Source organism: Varroa jacobsoni, unplaced genomic scaffold, assembly GCF_002532875.2.
Source record: "Varroa jacobsoni isolate VJ856 unplaced genomic scaffold, vjacob_1.0 scaffold_716, whole genome shotgun sequence".
In the NCBI taxonomy this organism is placed as follows: Eukaryota; Metazoa; Arthropoda; class Arachnida; order Mesostigmata; family Varroidae; genus Varroa; species Varroa jacobsoni.
Genome location: NW_019213618.1, coordinates 127,113 through 143,615, shown reverse-complemented (window position 1 = coordinate 143,615; position 16,503 = coordinate 127,113). Strand labels below are relative to the sequence as shown.

At 40.9% G+C, this 16,503-nt stretch overlaps 2 protein-coding genes across 14 annotated transcripts in view; both read right to left on the bottom strand.

Moving 5' to 3' along the window:
* Positions 1-16,184, bottom strand: part of LOC111262962 (uncharacterized) — a 19,184-nt gene extending 3,000 nt beyond the window's left edge. Inside the window, exons 1-6 of one of the 13 annotated variants that reach the window (XM_022837621.2) lie at positions 16,062-16,184; positions 4,019-4,091; positions 3,151-3,327; positions 1,768-1,968; positions 1,304-1,507; positions 513-662 (exon numbers count right to left, since the gene is read on the bottom strand). In XM_022837621.2, coding sequence (XP_022693356.1) covers positions 513-662; positions 1,304-1,507; positions 1,768-1,968; positions 3,151-3,327; positions 4,019-4,021 — 735 coding nt within the window. In that variant the 5' untranslated portion in view covers positions 4,022-4,091; positions 16,062-16,184. The other 12 variants (XM_022837619.2, XM_022837615.2, XM_086969376.1 and 9 more) reach the window with 12 other exon arrangements.
* LOC111262965 (carbohydrate sulfotransferase 12) lies at positions 8,092-15,684 on the bottom strand. The gene has a single exon (XM_022837627.2). The coding sequence runs from the start codon at positions 10,570-10,572 to the stop codon at positions 9,523-9,525; it is 1,050 nt and encodes a 349-aa protein (XP_022693362.1). The 5' UTR covers positions 10,573-15,684; the 3' UTR covers positions 8,092-9,522.
* Positions 16,185-16,503: the final 319 nt, after the last annotated feature.

The following is a 16,503-nucleotide window of genomic DNA, read 5'->3' as shown; positions in this document are numbered from 1 at the left end:
ACGCCTCATGCAGCTTTGAATTTCGGAAAAACTGCGAAGCGACCATTTCGGCGACCATACTGGTAACTCACGCCACATAGTGTATCATAAGAGAAAAACGCATCGAACCAATGTCAAACTTACACCTTCAAGCTTCTTTTCTATTATATTCTTAGTCATGGGAAAAATCAAATCGCATATTGCTGCGTACTAGTTCATCCATTCGTCCAAGCATTCAAATATATAAAAAGAAAAGCCTGCCTGATCGTATTGATTTCCGTAAAGAATAGACAATTACTGTCTACTTTGAATTGAACTACTATATTCACTGTCGTAATTTAAACATTTGACAAAAAATGCTTATTACATACATATTTATCTTAATATGCAACAATAACAATATAACAATTAAAAAAAATATGTTAAGTATAACCTGTCAATCCTTTATTAACACGGTACTACGACACGGAAGGAAAATAGCTATGAGTAGAAATAAGAATGGAGCTGAGGACAAGAACTGCGCAATCGAATACCAGTAAATTGGCCTCATTGATGGGTTCGAAGAAATGGAGTTCCTTTTCAGCCAATATATTGTCTGGTCTAAGTTGTTGCCTCGCGATATTACGCGATATTAACGGGACATCGATTTGGAATGGAGGCAGAGACAGTGAAGTATTGTTTTCCTATTTAATCAAAACAGAAGTAAAGCGTTAAACGGTTAATTTTCCTCAAGTAACCGGTATAGAGGGCGCACCGCTCCTGGCGAATCTGAGAATAAGAAACACTATAGGGTTTAAAAACGTTTAGTCCCATTAGTTCCTGACCACCCTCCATCTAGCTACGTGCTATCGTTTCTCCTATTTTCTTATTTAAAACACTTCAATAGGTAATTATTCCTTTTGCAGTTAGCAGTTAATATAAAACAACGGTTTAATAAATAATTTACCGAGCACAAATTAGGATATCATCGTTCCCGTATTAATTAAACTTATAGGAAAAAACTTGCGCCAGAGCGGTCTTTTAGCCCTGACGATTTTTTTTATTATGTACTTCTTGACTGGGGAAGTTTATGGAACTATTATTACAATACTACATCGAAAGGCCTAATAGACAACAGTAGGCTAGTCAGGATACCAAACTGTAATGAGCAAAATAATTCAAAAAATAGCGTGAGAAGGAACCCTATCGCAATGCGAAAAGTTCGCTGCTAATTCTGAGTGTATTTGATAAACGGCTAGCAAGGGGAAATGGATAGGTTCTAAGCGAACAACATCGACCCTTATTTTTGGGACGGGGTTAAATATGCGAATGATATATTGAGCACCTTGGAATCATCGTGAGGAACCGCCGTAGCGACAGCAGTTATGTAGTTCTCCTCTTTTGATGGCTCGTCTTCTGGTTCCGCCGGCAGCACAGTTGGAGCAGCGTTAAAGAGATTTTGAAGTCGAAATATTGACGCCCATGCGCCTAGAATGTCGGCTATGTTAAACGGAGCGGCTGACGGTAAAGCTTTTGAAACGGCTTCGTCCTTTTAATTGTCAAAAAACAGAGTAAGCATTTAACGTCTCAAAGGAGATACCTCATCCCATGGGTTTACTCGCTTGCCATAGAGCAAAGGGGAGTATATCCTAAAAAGCATATTCATATACCGTGAATGTAAACCCTGTAAGTTAACTATAAAGCAAAGCAAGGGCAAGGCGTAGTTCATGGTTCAGAATACCGTAAATAGTGAGACTATTATTTATAACGACTGCCAAACGTGAGAAAACCGAATGAAGGATGATGTACCAATGGGTGTTTTTTCTTATAGATCAGTTCGACCACGGGAATCGCAGTGTAATTTTCCCACTCTGGTTCTTTATTTCCTGGTGCTGGCCTGTAGTACGTATGCTTCATCCGAAGAGCGTCTTGGAGCCTTCCGATCGATGGTGGATTTTCTCGAAACGGTGCAGGCGCTACGGCATCGTTCGCAGAGCCATCGTTATCATGCTTAATGAACAAATGCGCGGTTGCAAATTTATATATATGGTACAGGGTAGGGCAGAAGTCTGTCGACAGTAGTTTTGGAAATTTTAGAAATAAGCTAATGAATTTAGAGTAGAGAGCCTGCCTGCAGCTAAATACGACTTAGGTGCTTCTGACATTTCGGGCCTTTATCATTCTTCGTAATTAACAGTGGTTACATAAGATAAATAGATCAGAACGAGCGCTCATAGAAGAGGCTACATACAAATGAGAACCGATTTATAGTAACTTACTAGAAGCTGTACGGATGTCTAACGAAATTACACCTTTTCTGCGCCGTTTTTACGGTATAACATAGTCACTGTCACGATCGCACTTAAAAAGGGTCGTGCATGTGCCAAACCTTAAGTGACTACATTTTACAACGCGTCCTCTAGAAAGCCATTCTCACGCAGTTTTTTTTTTTAAAGGGTAGGTTTCAAGCCTCGAATAGCTTGTGATCAAACCTTTGTCTTCAATAACAAATTTTCAACAATTCATACGATCCGAGATGCTTATTTAAAATGGCTCAACGATCTATTACACAGCCGGAGCTAGTACTTGAACCTGTGATTTGAAGTCATGAGAATACCGGATCGATTATACAGTACTATGTTGTAATAACTTCAAGGAGTTGAATGGGTATACCTTAATGATTGACTTCAATCTGACATCATGTGCAGACATAGCAAGGAAAAGTCGTTTGTATATCCTTTTTAAGGTATTGACTGAACCAGCGTGGTTCCAGACGACTAGATAAACTTGATGTTTACTAAGACGTACAAAATCAAGAACACCTGTTCGCGAAAACTTGACATGAATGCCGCAGCTGTGTATAAAGGTAACCTGGTTTTTCACCAGGACCAGGCATTAGCCAAAAGCACTTTGGACCATCGAACACTCTTAGCTTAAAGCACGCAACGCACAGTCCCACACAGTTGTATCACGTTATGATCGCAACAGCGAGTGGTACTACGTATGTGGGTCATACCGTGTGCATTATTTCACCTGTCACTATTTCCTTTACCACAATCAATTTGCACCCGGCTAAGGTAATTTTGTTGTAACATAGGTGTATTAGGTTTTGACTGTAAAAAAATTAATGAGATACAAGGTAACTACAACAGCAGTTAGTGAAATTGGGTGATTCAATGATACATCAGGTACCAATAGGTTTCCTGTCAGGTCAGTCCACTCTTTCCGTTGTGACAGTGTGTGCTTTAACGCAGGGACCTGAAACAGGCGCTTGATTCGTGAAACCTCTTTTCGGCGGCGTAGAACTTGTAGCAAAACTTTTTGAAGTCGTCCAGTTGAGGCAAGATCACTGAATATGACGACACCATTCTAGATCAACGAATGCAGAGTTGTTATTCATATTAAGAGTACGTTGTTTGTAAAATAAGTGTTTCAATATAATTTTCCATTTATGTTAGCTATTCACTAAGATTTTTGTCTAAATTACTGTTTGTCAAACTATATTTAGATCGTGATTGGTTATCAACTAAACTCATACAATTTGTATGACATTTGTCAAGTGTTTTAATGGTTCTACACTAACTCCTGTCTGTGATAGTTCGTTGTCAACCTCTCTATGAAATGGTTGGCTACTACAATAAAAAATGAATTTAACTGTATTAAATTGTGCCACGTTATCATTTTTGTTGACGACAATGGAAATTGAAACTATGTAATTTATATGCGCTCGAGTAGCTATTCACTTCTATCCGAACAGCCAAAAAGAAGATATTCTCACTTGAGGAAATCTATCTCAGAGGTGATGTGGCTGTCGAAAATGGGCATCTTGAATTGGGCAAATTGAAGTCCCTAAAAATTAATACCTAACCCAAAACTGTGGTTATATAAGCTTAAAATAGTCGCAGTAGATCCCAGGAAAGGTCTTTTTGGAAATTATTAAAAGAAATTTGTGTTACGTTATTGAATTTACAGCGCTGGGTGAAACAGAATCTATCTTAGGAAAATATATATTTGAACACTAGTAATTATTGTGACCTAGCAGTTTGGACACTAGGATTACCATGTTATTTTCCTGCGCCGTCTGCTTGCTTTGCGATGTATATTGATGAACATTCACCGTTGCAGATTCGCATCTGTCTTGAAAGCAAGAGAGGCTTTCGTTAAACGATAGTGACGAATCACGAACCGATCGATAATTACGGGGTCACTGCAAGCGGTTATCTTGCAGTAATCTACTCCAAAATGTCTACTTGATATTTTTACTATTATTATTATTATTATTACAAAATCAGATTTATCAAAAAGACCTGGAAGCTTATCCCGTAGAATTATACGGGGAACACCTAATGATTGAAATTTTATAGTATTACGGCAGCTACAGCTCCTAGTGCTGAGCATGCCAATGTCAATAGTTACGGTTTGAGTATCGTACAAGAAGGAATCGATAATACGACGACGGTGGCCACACGAAATTCTAACATCTTCAAACAGTTAATTAGCTCTAAAAAAGTGGCAAATCTAATCCTGAGGCTGTGTTGTTTTGCAGAAAAGTCATCTACAGGGAACGTTCAACTAGATTATTGGTTGGTCCTCATTCCTTCGGCAGATTTCCTCTTTTTGTAGCCATTATCGGTGCTGATTAAGCCTCGACTATGCGAAAACACATTTGGCTCTGTTGACAAGGTGGCGCTGGACGTTGTCTGGCACTGCTATAGCTGGCCAGGTAGTGAGCAATAGATTAGCAGCAATATGACAATTTCATAACAGCGGTAAACCAAGGTTTCGTTTAGCCACGATAGTCGTCAGCACCGTGGCAAACAACAAAAGCAAAAAGCAAAACAGCCAACGAAAATAGGAAGCAGTGACATTTGACGCGCTGCGTTTTTCAGTAAAATTGCGACCGGCGATACATCGTCATGGTCGTCAGCATCGATTGCCAAAGGAAAAATCCTTCTATCTAGTCTAAGGTTCTCCTATGAATCAGGTTCTCCTAGTCGGCTTATGTCCCATCACCTTCACACCATGAATACGCGCGGCTCCATAGCTTTCCATTATTACTGCAAGGAAGACCAATGGGCATTATATCTGGCATCGGCACGAGCTATAGCCACAGAATCAGAAGTGTGACTAAATAAAAACGCATGCCGAGAATAACAACACAGCTAGACAGAAAAACCGCCGATGAATTCCGGTGGTAACGACGCTTGCGATGACTACAGAGACACCAAAGGCTGTAACAGCGGCCGCAATAACAAAGATCAGCAGCAGATCGTGGAAAGTTGCGCGAGTATTGCTAGATTGTTACAATGGTGATACAACTATAGTGAAACCTACAGAGCAGTACCATTGCTTCTAACATTATTGCGATTTTGCCTTTACCTTCGCTACTGATGAGATGGTGTTGACTCCACTGACTTCGTGTTTACTCTATGTTTCTCCGGGTTGTCAATGTTTGTCGAGCGGGTTCTTAATGTTCTGATCGGCTTAGACATCTAAGTGGTGGCTCATGTTCGGTAGGCTTCGTTCACTTATCGTTGCATTGAACCCGATACTACCCGACAATAACAAACACCCTAACAACAACAACAGCAGCAGCAACAACGCTAACATTGACAGGACTCGTATTTCGAGTCCACCAACTATGTATTTGGCGGCCATTTGCCCGTCGTCGGAGTTAAGTCAAAGTGCTACCCCACTTCCTTTTCATAATTAACTGTGAACAGAACTTGAGCCCTAGTAGCAGCATCAACACTAGTTCAGAATTTCTCAACTGTGTTGAACTGCGGAGCGCTGAACTGAAATCTGCGAACGTGGTAAGCGCATTCTGCTCACCTGTGCGTTTCAGTATCGTCGATGTGCAGCATAAGAGCGACATTACAGAGGCTTTAACGACGAGTAGTTAAGTAGTTCCTTCAACGGTTCTAGCTGCTGTTAGCAGAAATTATGAAGGCTTCAAAAGGGTCCATTGTGTCGACGACACCCTCGGTGTGGATTCCGTTGGCCTCAATATCGTGGTAGCCAATATAAGAAAAAATACTTCAGGATCGGCTGGCAAGCAACAAGAGACCTGATTTTCTACCGGCAGTAGCAGCAATAAAAATAACAAAAAACTCTAATTTCTAACCAAGATTCTGAGGCGACCACTATTAACTGATTTAGGAATTGCACATAATAGGATAACTTCGCACTTGGTTAACAATCATAAGGTGTTGATGTATTACGGGTATTCTTACCTTACGTCGATGATTGAAAAGGCGAATATAGCAAACCACGTTAAATATCCGTAAAGCCCAAATGATGCCATACACAAACTAATACCCATATCGTTATTTTGTTCATATCGTTGTATTGCTTTATAACATTTTCTGTTGGTACATAATAGTTTCATATTCGGACGATGTTTTGTAATCGCAGATTCAAAACATTGTTCTTGCGTATCGGCTTCGTTGTTTGCTTAAAATTAAGCATGAATCACAAAAAATTTCGCTCGACACGTATTCTAGATACTGGAACTTGCTTGCGGCCAAATCTGGAAGTGAGACAATGCAGACGCGCAAGTCAGGGTACTTGCCTATACGAGTCTAATTATCGAGATTCTCGTGACCGATTCATGCTGAGGCGCACACCACAAACATATAGAAAGGTGAAGTTTGAAAAATAACTCAGCTGATCAACGTACTCCAGAGATACAAACAGTCGATTACGATCATTCAAAGTAACGTTGTAGCGTGAATTTAACTCATTTCTCATAATCAACAAGTATAATTCTGGCAATTTGTTATTAGTATTATCAGAAAAGTCATGTCATGTCGATGGGAATCTTATCAGCAAACATTTCGCTGTGTAAAGCCTTAACTTAGATACATGTACGTCTCATCCTTTTCAGATGTGCACGGCATTAAACTTAATAATCTCATCCGTTATCGTTAAACTTAAACGTCCTTGAGCCACTACCGTAACTGCGTTAGCCTTCCTGCTACTGTCGCTATCAGCATGTGTAAGCCTCTTTCCCATCTATTAACTCAACTGGTAATTAAATTGCAGTTAGCACGCACAAGTATATGGGTAATTTAGCTCAGAGTCAGCAGCACACGCCTCAAATAACCATTTTCCGTTACACTAACACTGGCCGCGTTCAATGCACATGTGCTGTAGTTTGCCTGAGCCTTTTTGAACTGAATAGGACGAATAGATCCCAGCTCTATTCTTGTTTGTTACCGCTTTTTCATCGTCTCAAAACGGTTTTCTTTTAGGTGTTCCTGGAGCTTTGTAAAGAAGCCACATTAAATTGAGTTGTGTTCAAGCAGATGAATACAGATAGTACGGTCATTTAGTTATTAAATTTTTGGCCGAGACAAGGAGCAACGCGTGCGTCGGCGTATCGTCCTGGTAAGAATTCAGCAATCTGTTCTACTCTAGCTCAGGTGCACTTTAGCGGATGGCAACATTACGTAATTTTTCTTGAAAATCAGTGATAATCCTAAGTGGGGCAAAACCACTAGGCGTATTTTCGTAAAGTACAACTTCCTATACTAGAACAAGATGGCGGGAGAGGGACTTGATTTTTGTCTAGGTCTTACATTGTTTTCGGTCTGGCCTCGCCTTTGAAGTGATACCCGTTCCGTATCAGTTCATTTGAAATGGTCTGACACTTGTTTGAAATCTATGTGCAGGTGTCCTTAGGGAGACTTGGCAATACCACAGCATGAGCAACCTAGTATAGAGTCGCAGGTTCAGTCCGACGTTGGCCTTTAGCAGTGAAAGCTAATCGATACTTTTTAATCCAATAAGGGTATTCATTCGATTCGTATCGGTCGTACTCATATCTGTTTAATTTCGTCTATCTTTGTATCAGATGGTGGTCAGGTTGCCGGATATCTACACTTATTGTTAACGAACAAGTATTTAGGCATCTATTATAAATGAGAAGGTGATCTTTGGAAACACAGCTGCGTCTGGCTTTGCTCACTCGGTAAGCGGTCTGTGACCTCCATTCCGGGGACTTTCCAGGCCGCCAGGGGTCACTTCGGTAGCTGACCGGTGTGTGGAAGACTCGTAGACAACGAAGTCTAGCACTTAGTAGTACCATATAGTACCCTTAGTTTACAAGCGCTCAAAAAGCTTTTTCAAAGATTTATTATTACTAATTTTATTATTAACATCCACTATCTTTATTATCCAGAGTAGTTTAAAACTGAGATATGGATACATCATTACATTACGTAGTCAAATAAATGGATAACACAATCATTCTCACAACCGTTCTCGTCATATTCACACTACATTTGACGACACAATACATAATATTCAGGCATGTTCTGAAATCATAATATACTTGATGTATGCGTTTATAGATATAATAATATGTAGCCTTTTGATATTACGTCTTGATATAATATCTATAATAATATAAATATAATTAAATATATATTTCTGGATAGATAAGAGAATTATAGTACATTTGATTGTGGCATTATTGCACAGCATTGTTTGTGTTTCTCCTATGGTCACCGTAAAATAACTATCTTATCATTGTATATATTGGCATGCTTTTACCATAATTAACTACGGGGTATTGATGCTAGGCTGTTAACGGGTATATTTTAAAATCGTTGCTATCATAATTACTGTTATTGTTATTATTACTACTATACAACATCACAAACATCTGATGAGCTGTTATCGGGGGAAAAATCATAACATCGTACTATTATAATTAATGGTCATACTAGTTACTGCTACCAGCACATTTAAAACGAAAAAGAAGACAGACAAACATTTATGGAATTCAAAAGAAAAAAATGTTAACTGTTAATTGTACGGGTACAACAATATAACTAACAAACCTTTGTAAATATGTTGTCACTACAAGATATAATAGGTATTTGTTTATATGCATATTTTTTGTTAATAAAAACCACTGTCGGATTGTGTGGGTCGTTGGTGCCACTTGAAGCAGCAGCTCCGAGCCTGTCTATCTTAATTATTATCACATGCGATACAGTCTGACGATAAATAGCAAAGTCGCGTAAAGCTAAACGTGATGAAAAAAAATATATTTTTGCCTAGTTTAGCATATGGTTCGGCTGTATTTTCAGATCAGAATTATCACTGTTATTATACAAAAGGTGTATACCAACACTTTGTAAACTTTTTAGCTACAGTCACTGTGTATGTATGTATGTATGTATGTATGTATGTATGTATGTATGATCGATCCAATACAAAGAATATCTCTGAAAGATAAACAACAAACCATGTTGCAACCATCGAATATTACTAATAGCCTACATAATGCATAACATCGATGCACAGTTCATGGTCGTAGAGCCTGTAATTTAGAATTTTGCTTAATAACAATTCGGTAAAATTCGAAGGAAGGACCCGTTACAGCAGTACTCGCTTTCAACGATATTTCCCTCTGTTTCAAATAACTGATACACTCACATATCTCAATGAGAGAATTCACGTTATAAGCACGTATCATAACGTCAATAAAACACCGTGCCGGCCTGCAACTACAGAAACAAGCAATGAGAAAGTGCGCTGCTATACACTTCTTCCCTACGGCGTCCCATTATCGAAAGTGTCGATAAAATTGAGAATGTTATAGCCAAATAGCTCAAAGTCAAATCGATAAATTCTGTACAAGGCCATAATCTGGTTTCGCTCTAGCTGTATGAAATACGTCTCCACGCGACCGAAGTCCAGTCTGCCATTTTGATATCGTGAATTCAGGCGACGGAGTTTTGACTTCATATCGGTCAGGCCGTTGTCGAGCATCGCGTCGAAATCCTCTGAGGCCGTTTCTAGTTTACCAATAAAGTCATACCCAACCAGGCAAACTTCGCACCTCTGGAAGTACGGCATCCAATGTTCGTCGAATTCAGCCCAGGGCGTTTCAATTAGATAATCAACGAAATCCGAAAAACTCAATGTTCCAGTGATATTTTTTCGAGAAGCAAATTGTTTAAAGTATTTGTCATAAAAGTAGGTCATCTTTTGCGGTTCTTGGCCAACCTTATCTTCGTAAACTGACACTAACCGCTCAAATGGATGCCGTACAAATATCGCCTTAAAGAATTTTTTCATTTTCTTTTTTGTGTAGAACTGTGGACCAACTCGTCGAATTCTATCGTTAGCGACCCTATGAAGTTGCGTGACATTTCCCCTCGATAACTGATCCGTTCCTATGGAGTTTTCAAGGAATAGCGCCTTCACAGTGGTTGAGGCGACCTTTTGCACGAAACAGAATAAGAATCTGTGTCGAATATCTACTAATAAAGGACATTCAGCTGTGCTACAATAACGGGGCCGCATTGTATCAGGAAAAAAGTTACTTTTCAGACCCCGATAATGGGGTCGATATAGGCGTTCCCGATAACGCTGGCATACATTTTGGACGCGTTTCTGACGGATATCCTGCGAGTCTGGTAGTGTCAAAACCGCTTCTATTCCACCGAAATCCGGCGCCGACCGAGGTGACGTCCTTTGATCACTAAAGTGGTATAACCAACGATGCTCAAAAAAAGCTGTCGCACTGAAGTCATACTGGTAGCCAATGAGTGTCAAGACACTAGTTAATCCTAGCAAAGCTCCAAGATCGCGACGCATGACTTCGATGTCCAAATCTTATTCCTTCTTGCGCCCAGGTACTAGAACTAGAACTTGAATATATAACATAATCGGGTGCCAATGACTCGGCCTTTCTTGAGATTCGAGTCGATTGGTAAGCTTCGTTCTGGTTTCTGCTGTTTAGACCACTTCAACAAAGCTCAATGCTGCATCTTACGGAGCTCCTCTCGTTGATGATGACCCGCTATGCCGCACTCCATCGCCATGGTGCAGCACCGGCCAATTGGCCGTTCTGACACGCGTATCTTTCGTTTTTCGGGCGAATTACCTAGAAGGAAGCACACGAAGAACTCTGCAAGCCGATTCACTCTTGTTGCCATCATATCGACGAACTCGCGAATCCAGCGTGAATGCAACGGGTAAAGCGCACTCTGTCAGAATACGATTTGCTAAATGGAACAAGGAGACGAATTTCTATTTCAGATCGATAACAATATTGTAAGTGGTAAATCTGCTGATCTTATTAGTTTTTGTACTAGCCAAAAAATTTGTTTGTGCTTGACTTTCTCCGTCTTAAATTTTCCTGACAGGTTCCTACACGGTATCAGGCATCCAGGCTGTTTGTATAAAGCTACCACTACTGAATTCTTGCAAACTAGTTTTTGTTCAAAAGTTCTCGGTAGCTGATCCCGTCGAGTTCACTAGTTTTTGTGCACTTCGTCTCGTTTTTCTTGACCTCCGTTGCAGCTGCCTCCGTTCCATTATACTTCCAGCGATCTTCCACGCTAACTAACCTAGATGATGACGTCTTGGGCGACTCTGCCAGCCCGTTCTTCTGGCTGGCTCCGGCTGTGACCATCGCTCAGCACGAAAGACGGCCCAGCTGGGCTCGGTCGTTCCCGATCATTTCGTTCTTGCTGTTGTCTGCTGCTACTACCGCAGCCGCCGCTGCAGCTGTTCCAGCTACGCCGCAGTTCGTATGTGAAGGAAACTTGAAGAAGACGATGACCCAGCTTGAGTCGAAGGAAAGGAAGATGCTAGTGTTGGATTGGGTGGTAGTCACATCAGCCAGACACAAGTACGCGCACACACACCGGCAGACGCATGGACCGAGAGTTTCACAGGGTTAACGCTCACATATTGTCTCGGCCGCGGCTACCTATGGCATTGCATCGTCTCACGCATACCCGAGACGCAAAACAGACGCCGAACGGTTGTAGCACCAGCTTCGACTTAGATGAATAGCATAACGACGCCGCTTCTGGGAGTGGATGAAAACAGCACAAGCAGTGGCCGTAGTGAAGGTGCCAACGGTGGTTTCATCACCTGACACAAAATCACACCGAGGAGAATGTCTGCAGGGGACAACAGCCGCCAAACGGAACGACAAGCGAAGCTGTAGCTTCCGCTGCCGCTGTTGAAACTGCCGTTACAGCAGTAGTTCTACAGACGCGTTTAAGGGACGAAAGGGAGACCATGGTTGGGGCGGAGAGCGTCGCGTTCGCGCGAGACTCGCGGGCGAAGCGCATTTGCTGCTGCTGATGCTGCTGTTATCGACGAAGGATTGCTGTTATTGCTGTTGTTGGTGAAATCTAGCAAAAGTCAACAGTAAACTCAAGCCGGGAACGATGCGAAATGTGGCCGGCAACATCACCACTGTGGATTCTACGAGCGATGCCTTGTAACTGGTCTGCCAGCGATGTTCACTAGTGTCAGATGGAAATTGGTGACCGTTGCCATGACGGGCAACGGTTTTTTGGTGGAAAAGACAGAACTTGTCAGAGAGACTTGTTTGGCGCGGTTGGCAGTGTAGTGAGAACACCGACCTTTTGTGCTCTGCAACTGCAGAACAGTCGCGAAGATACAACACAAAACGGTCAGTCCTGCACGAACGTTCGGGCGATCCAATAGTCGAATGCGTTGAATGGTGACCAGCGAAACGACATTAGATATAGCAGCGTCAATGCAACCTAGGCTCACGTCGCACGAACCGGAAGGAACAGGTTATGGGGCTGGAAGACAAGCCGATCACTTGGACTATCTTCGATAGCTTGCCAAATACGGGCACCCAAGGAACCGGAAACGAAGCTCTGCAACGCTAGTGACGACTATTTCTTTGATTCGTACCAGTGGTTGTAGTGTGGTGAAAATAAGCAACTAATGGTGGGCTCAGTTGCCTTCACTTCCTCTCATTTCCATCTTGCTGTATATTTTGCGCGAAGCTGCTCCTTGCGTCCCATGACGCTGTTGTGAGCCGCAGCAGTTTCTGTAGCCTTTGCGTGGCCACGTAGATTGTCAGTCGCAGTAGTGTTGCTCTGCTGTGTGATCATCAGCGCGTGACTGTCATCTCGTATTAGAATAGCCACGACCATGATTGAAACAGACTACAAGAGCGACCGCCACGGTCAAAGGTGTAATGAAGAGGCAGTGCTATCAACAATGAAGCGAACGTGTGTTGAAGGCGCGTGCATTTGTATATGTGTATGCGATTTCATCGTGTGATTCCAGCATATAAAAATGGCAGTAGCATCCATGACGGCGCCAGCAATAATAACAAAACAAACATAGTAACAGCAACCTAAATTAATGTGGAAATAAGAGCACATAAACTTAAAGAACGATGAGCTTTGTTTGCAAGAAGAAACAGAAATGACACGTAGGTATATAAGCACACATGAACAGAAGATACATGGCGAGAAATGAAGCGGAAAGCGTACAAAGAAAAGTGAGAAGGAAAGGAAGGAATCAAAATGGAACAGGGGAAAGAAAAGCCGAAAAAACTTCTAGTGAAGACTCTCCAGCAACGAACGAGGACCGAAAGATCAAGAACAAGAGGGCAGGCTTCAATACACCGACAATGACAACGAAAATAAGTAGCGAGGGCGAAGAAAGCAACTGACAAAGAACCAGCTTTGCATTTCTTGTTGCTGGGCTTCCCTGGTTATCAAAGGTAGGGAATGCTAGGTTGAAACAATCAATAACGTCAGTCACAAAGAAGCATAATAATTGATGTTGTGAGCTTTTAAATAAGGCGGGTGGCGTAACTAGCCTTGAAACTATTGCACTACATTGTATGTATCACTATAAAGAAGCAAACCGCAACGAAGGAAGCTAGACAAGCAAATGGGATTGTGTGAAAAAATATATCTTATTCATTATAGCAAAGAGTAAAGCATATCACATCGTTAATGTGAAAATGGATTCGACCGATTGTGAACTGTAACCCATACGAATAAATTTTATTGGATTTTAAGAAGACTCGAGATCCTTTAGTAACTGGCAAAGATGAATATTTCTATGTAAAGTTCGCACTCATCTAGGGATATTAGGCGTTTTAATATTACAATTTATCAAAGAGGAATCGAAGTTATACGAGAAATATCGATTTATCTGTGCGTTCCCAGCTCAGATAAACCTAAAAAGAGGGCTTACAGTGATATAATGATGTTCATAACGCTTTGTTGCACAGGAACTGATACTTAGGCTACATGGCCCCTATGTTTCGAATTTTACGTCCAGTATCGCCGTCAGGCATTCCGTCAGACGGCTAGCTCCCTGGGTTCGGATTTAGACCCCAATGTTTCTCTAAGGCTTCATGACCTATGCAGCAGCTTACGTGCCATAATCTCTTTAATGAATTTTGCATAAACGCTGTTTTCAAACTACCATTTTGTAGGTACCGCCGACGCTTGAAAAGTACGGCCTTTAAAAACAACCTATTTCCCAGCTCGAAAGTCAATTCGAAATAAATAAAAAAAAAAATGGAAAAAACAGAAAAGAGTTCGAACCGTGTAGATTTCCAGGTGACCAAATGCAAAAAAAAACGGAATGTTTATTAGACAAATAGATATTCGTAAAATAAATTCACAATGAATGATTTCAATATCTTAAAAAAAAAGAAATATAAATAAAATATATAGATAGAAATATATCGTCCGGTCTGATGACCACACGATATGGCCAGCTAGATTGGCGGAATTAGAAAAGCCGTAGTTAAGGTACGGGCGGACAAACAATGTTTATACATTAGTAACCATCTATACACATTATAATAAGGATGCCAGGCAGAGGAAAGCGATGCAGTATAAGACTGTGGCTACGAGAAAGGGTTGTTGAAGCTAGCCCACTAAAGCTAAATCAATGGATAATACAATTTTTACAGGCGTACTTGTCTAAGCGTTGTAAAATATAGCCTCAGATACATACATATCGTATGTTCGTAAATTGTTTTCTATCAGAGATCAGGCACGTGACAGGTATTTACTAAGTCCTTGCCAGCGTATTGGTTATAAATTTTGTTTGCGACTATAGTTATAAATTTAGTTTGCGAAAGTACCTTTCGCTTGTCCTGCAAGCGATGGGAAGGCCTCGACAAAGGCCATATATAAGTCGTACATTTACAGTTTAAATTAAAATTGCAAGCTCACTTTTGATAGTAGTTAGTTTGAGCTCTTGTATGGCATTCTTAACTCTAGATTTCAACAACACTAGTATGCCCATAGGTTTCTGTTCAGTCCCTATAAGACGACATGACATGTCATTGCGAGTCAAAAGTGCGGACCTTCATCGCGCTCAAATCTGTGTCCCTTTAAAAAATTATTTCGCTTTAATAATATTCGATTGCCAGGCGCAGTCACAGACAGACAAACAAATATTCTAATCTATATTCGACTTTATAATCGGTGTATGTATAATCCGTCCGTTACATAGTGATTTCTGTTTATTCCAGGACATCCCCGAAGTAAACGATTTTAATTATCTTTAGGCACAGATTCATCTCTCCGAACTGTCAAATTAGATATCTATTTCTGTTTGTGATAGGTTACCAAAAAAGCCTTATCAATAGCACAGTTTTTTTTTGCAAATTACACTTTCTACTATGAATGTATAGGCCACAATTTTTTTCTATCTGAATATGACTTTTGCTGCTTCCGACTTTTCGCGCTTTTGTTTTCAACTTTTACGTCAGCCCCGAAGGCGCTCCATACTTTCTTCAATGTTTTTCAAAATTATCAATTATGGTTCAAAAACAATACAGTTTTAAGACGCGCACTCTGATTATCATGTTTGGATTAAAATCTACACTTGTTATTTTTGTTATAGCACTTATTGAATCGATGCACAGCAAATGGCCAATATAAAAAAAAAAAACTTTTTTTCAATATTACATTACATTTCGGTGAACATGTGTCCAAGAATAATCGTGCAAGCTTAATCTTGCACGAGGACAGAAAGACCAACAGACGTTTTTGTCACGACCGGTGTCTATCAACGTCCAACTTCATAAATTCACCTCTTAATTTGCTACAGAAAAAGTTTTGCCTGAGTTTCTTTGTCATCTGCGGTTCCACTCTTCTTGAACGAGTGCACTCTGCTACGAGTGGGCGGATCGCTGCCCTCCACTGGAGCACTATTTGAATCTTTCATATGTGACGTCCTTTACTCTTTTTGGGGTTACACATCGCTGCAAAGCTGAAATATCATCTGTCCTCTATACCTCTAAAACGAATAGTTGTGATTAATTATACCTATGCAATGACCATGCGCTGCTCTACGCGAGTATCTAGGTATAGCAGTGGAGTAACTTCAGAATGACCGCAAGCAGCAGAGGTAAGAGTAATACACGGAGCACGATTCAGTTCATCTTCTATCTCTCATGCGTACCCTTTCCCATTGCGGGCCGGGTAATCAATGACACGCGTTCTGTTTTGCCTATGTCTGGGTTACGATGTCATTCTTAGCTGTTGCTGTCACTCAGATTCAATTCCTCCTCTTAACAGATGTTCGATCACTATCGAACACAGGCAAAAACTCAGCGAGAGCAAACAAAGGCTAATAACGAGCCGAAATCGCGATCTCTGTACGACTAGCAAATCTCTCATCGTGCCGCCAGTTTGGCCGACTGGAAAGGTGTTGTTATGGCAAACACTATCACTGTTCGCACTTGTGCAGGCGGGTGGTGAAGTATAA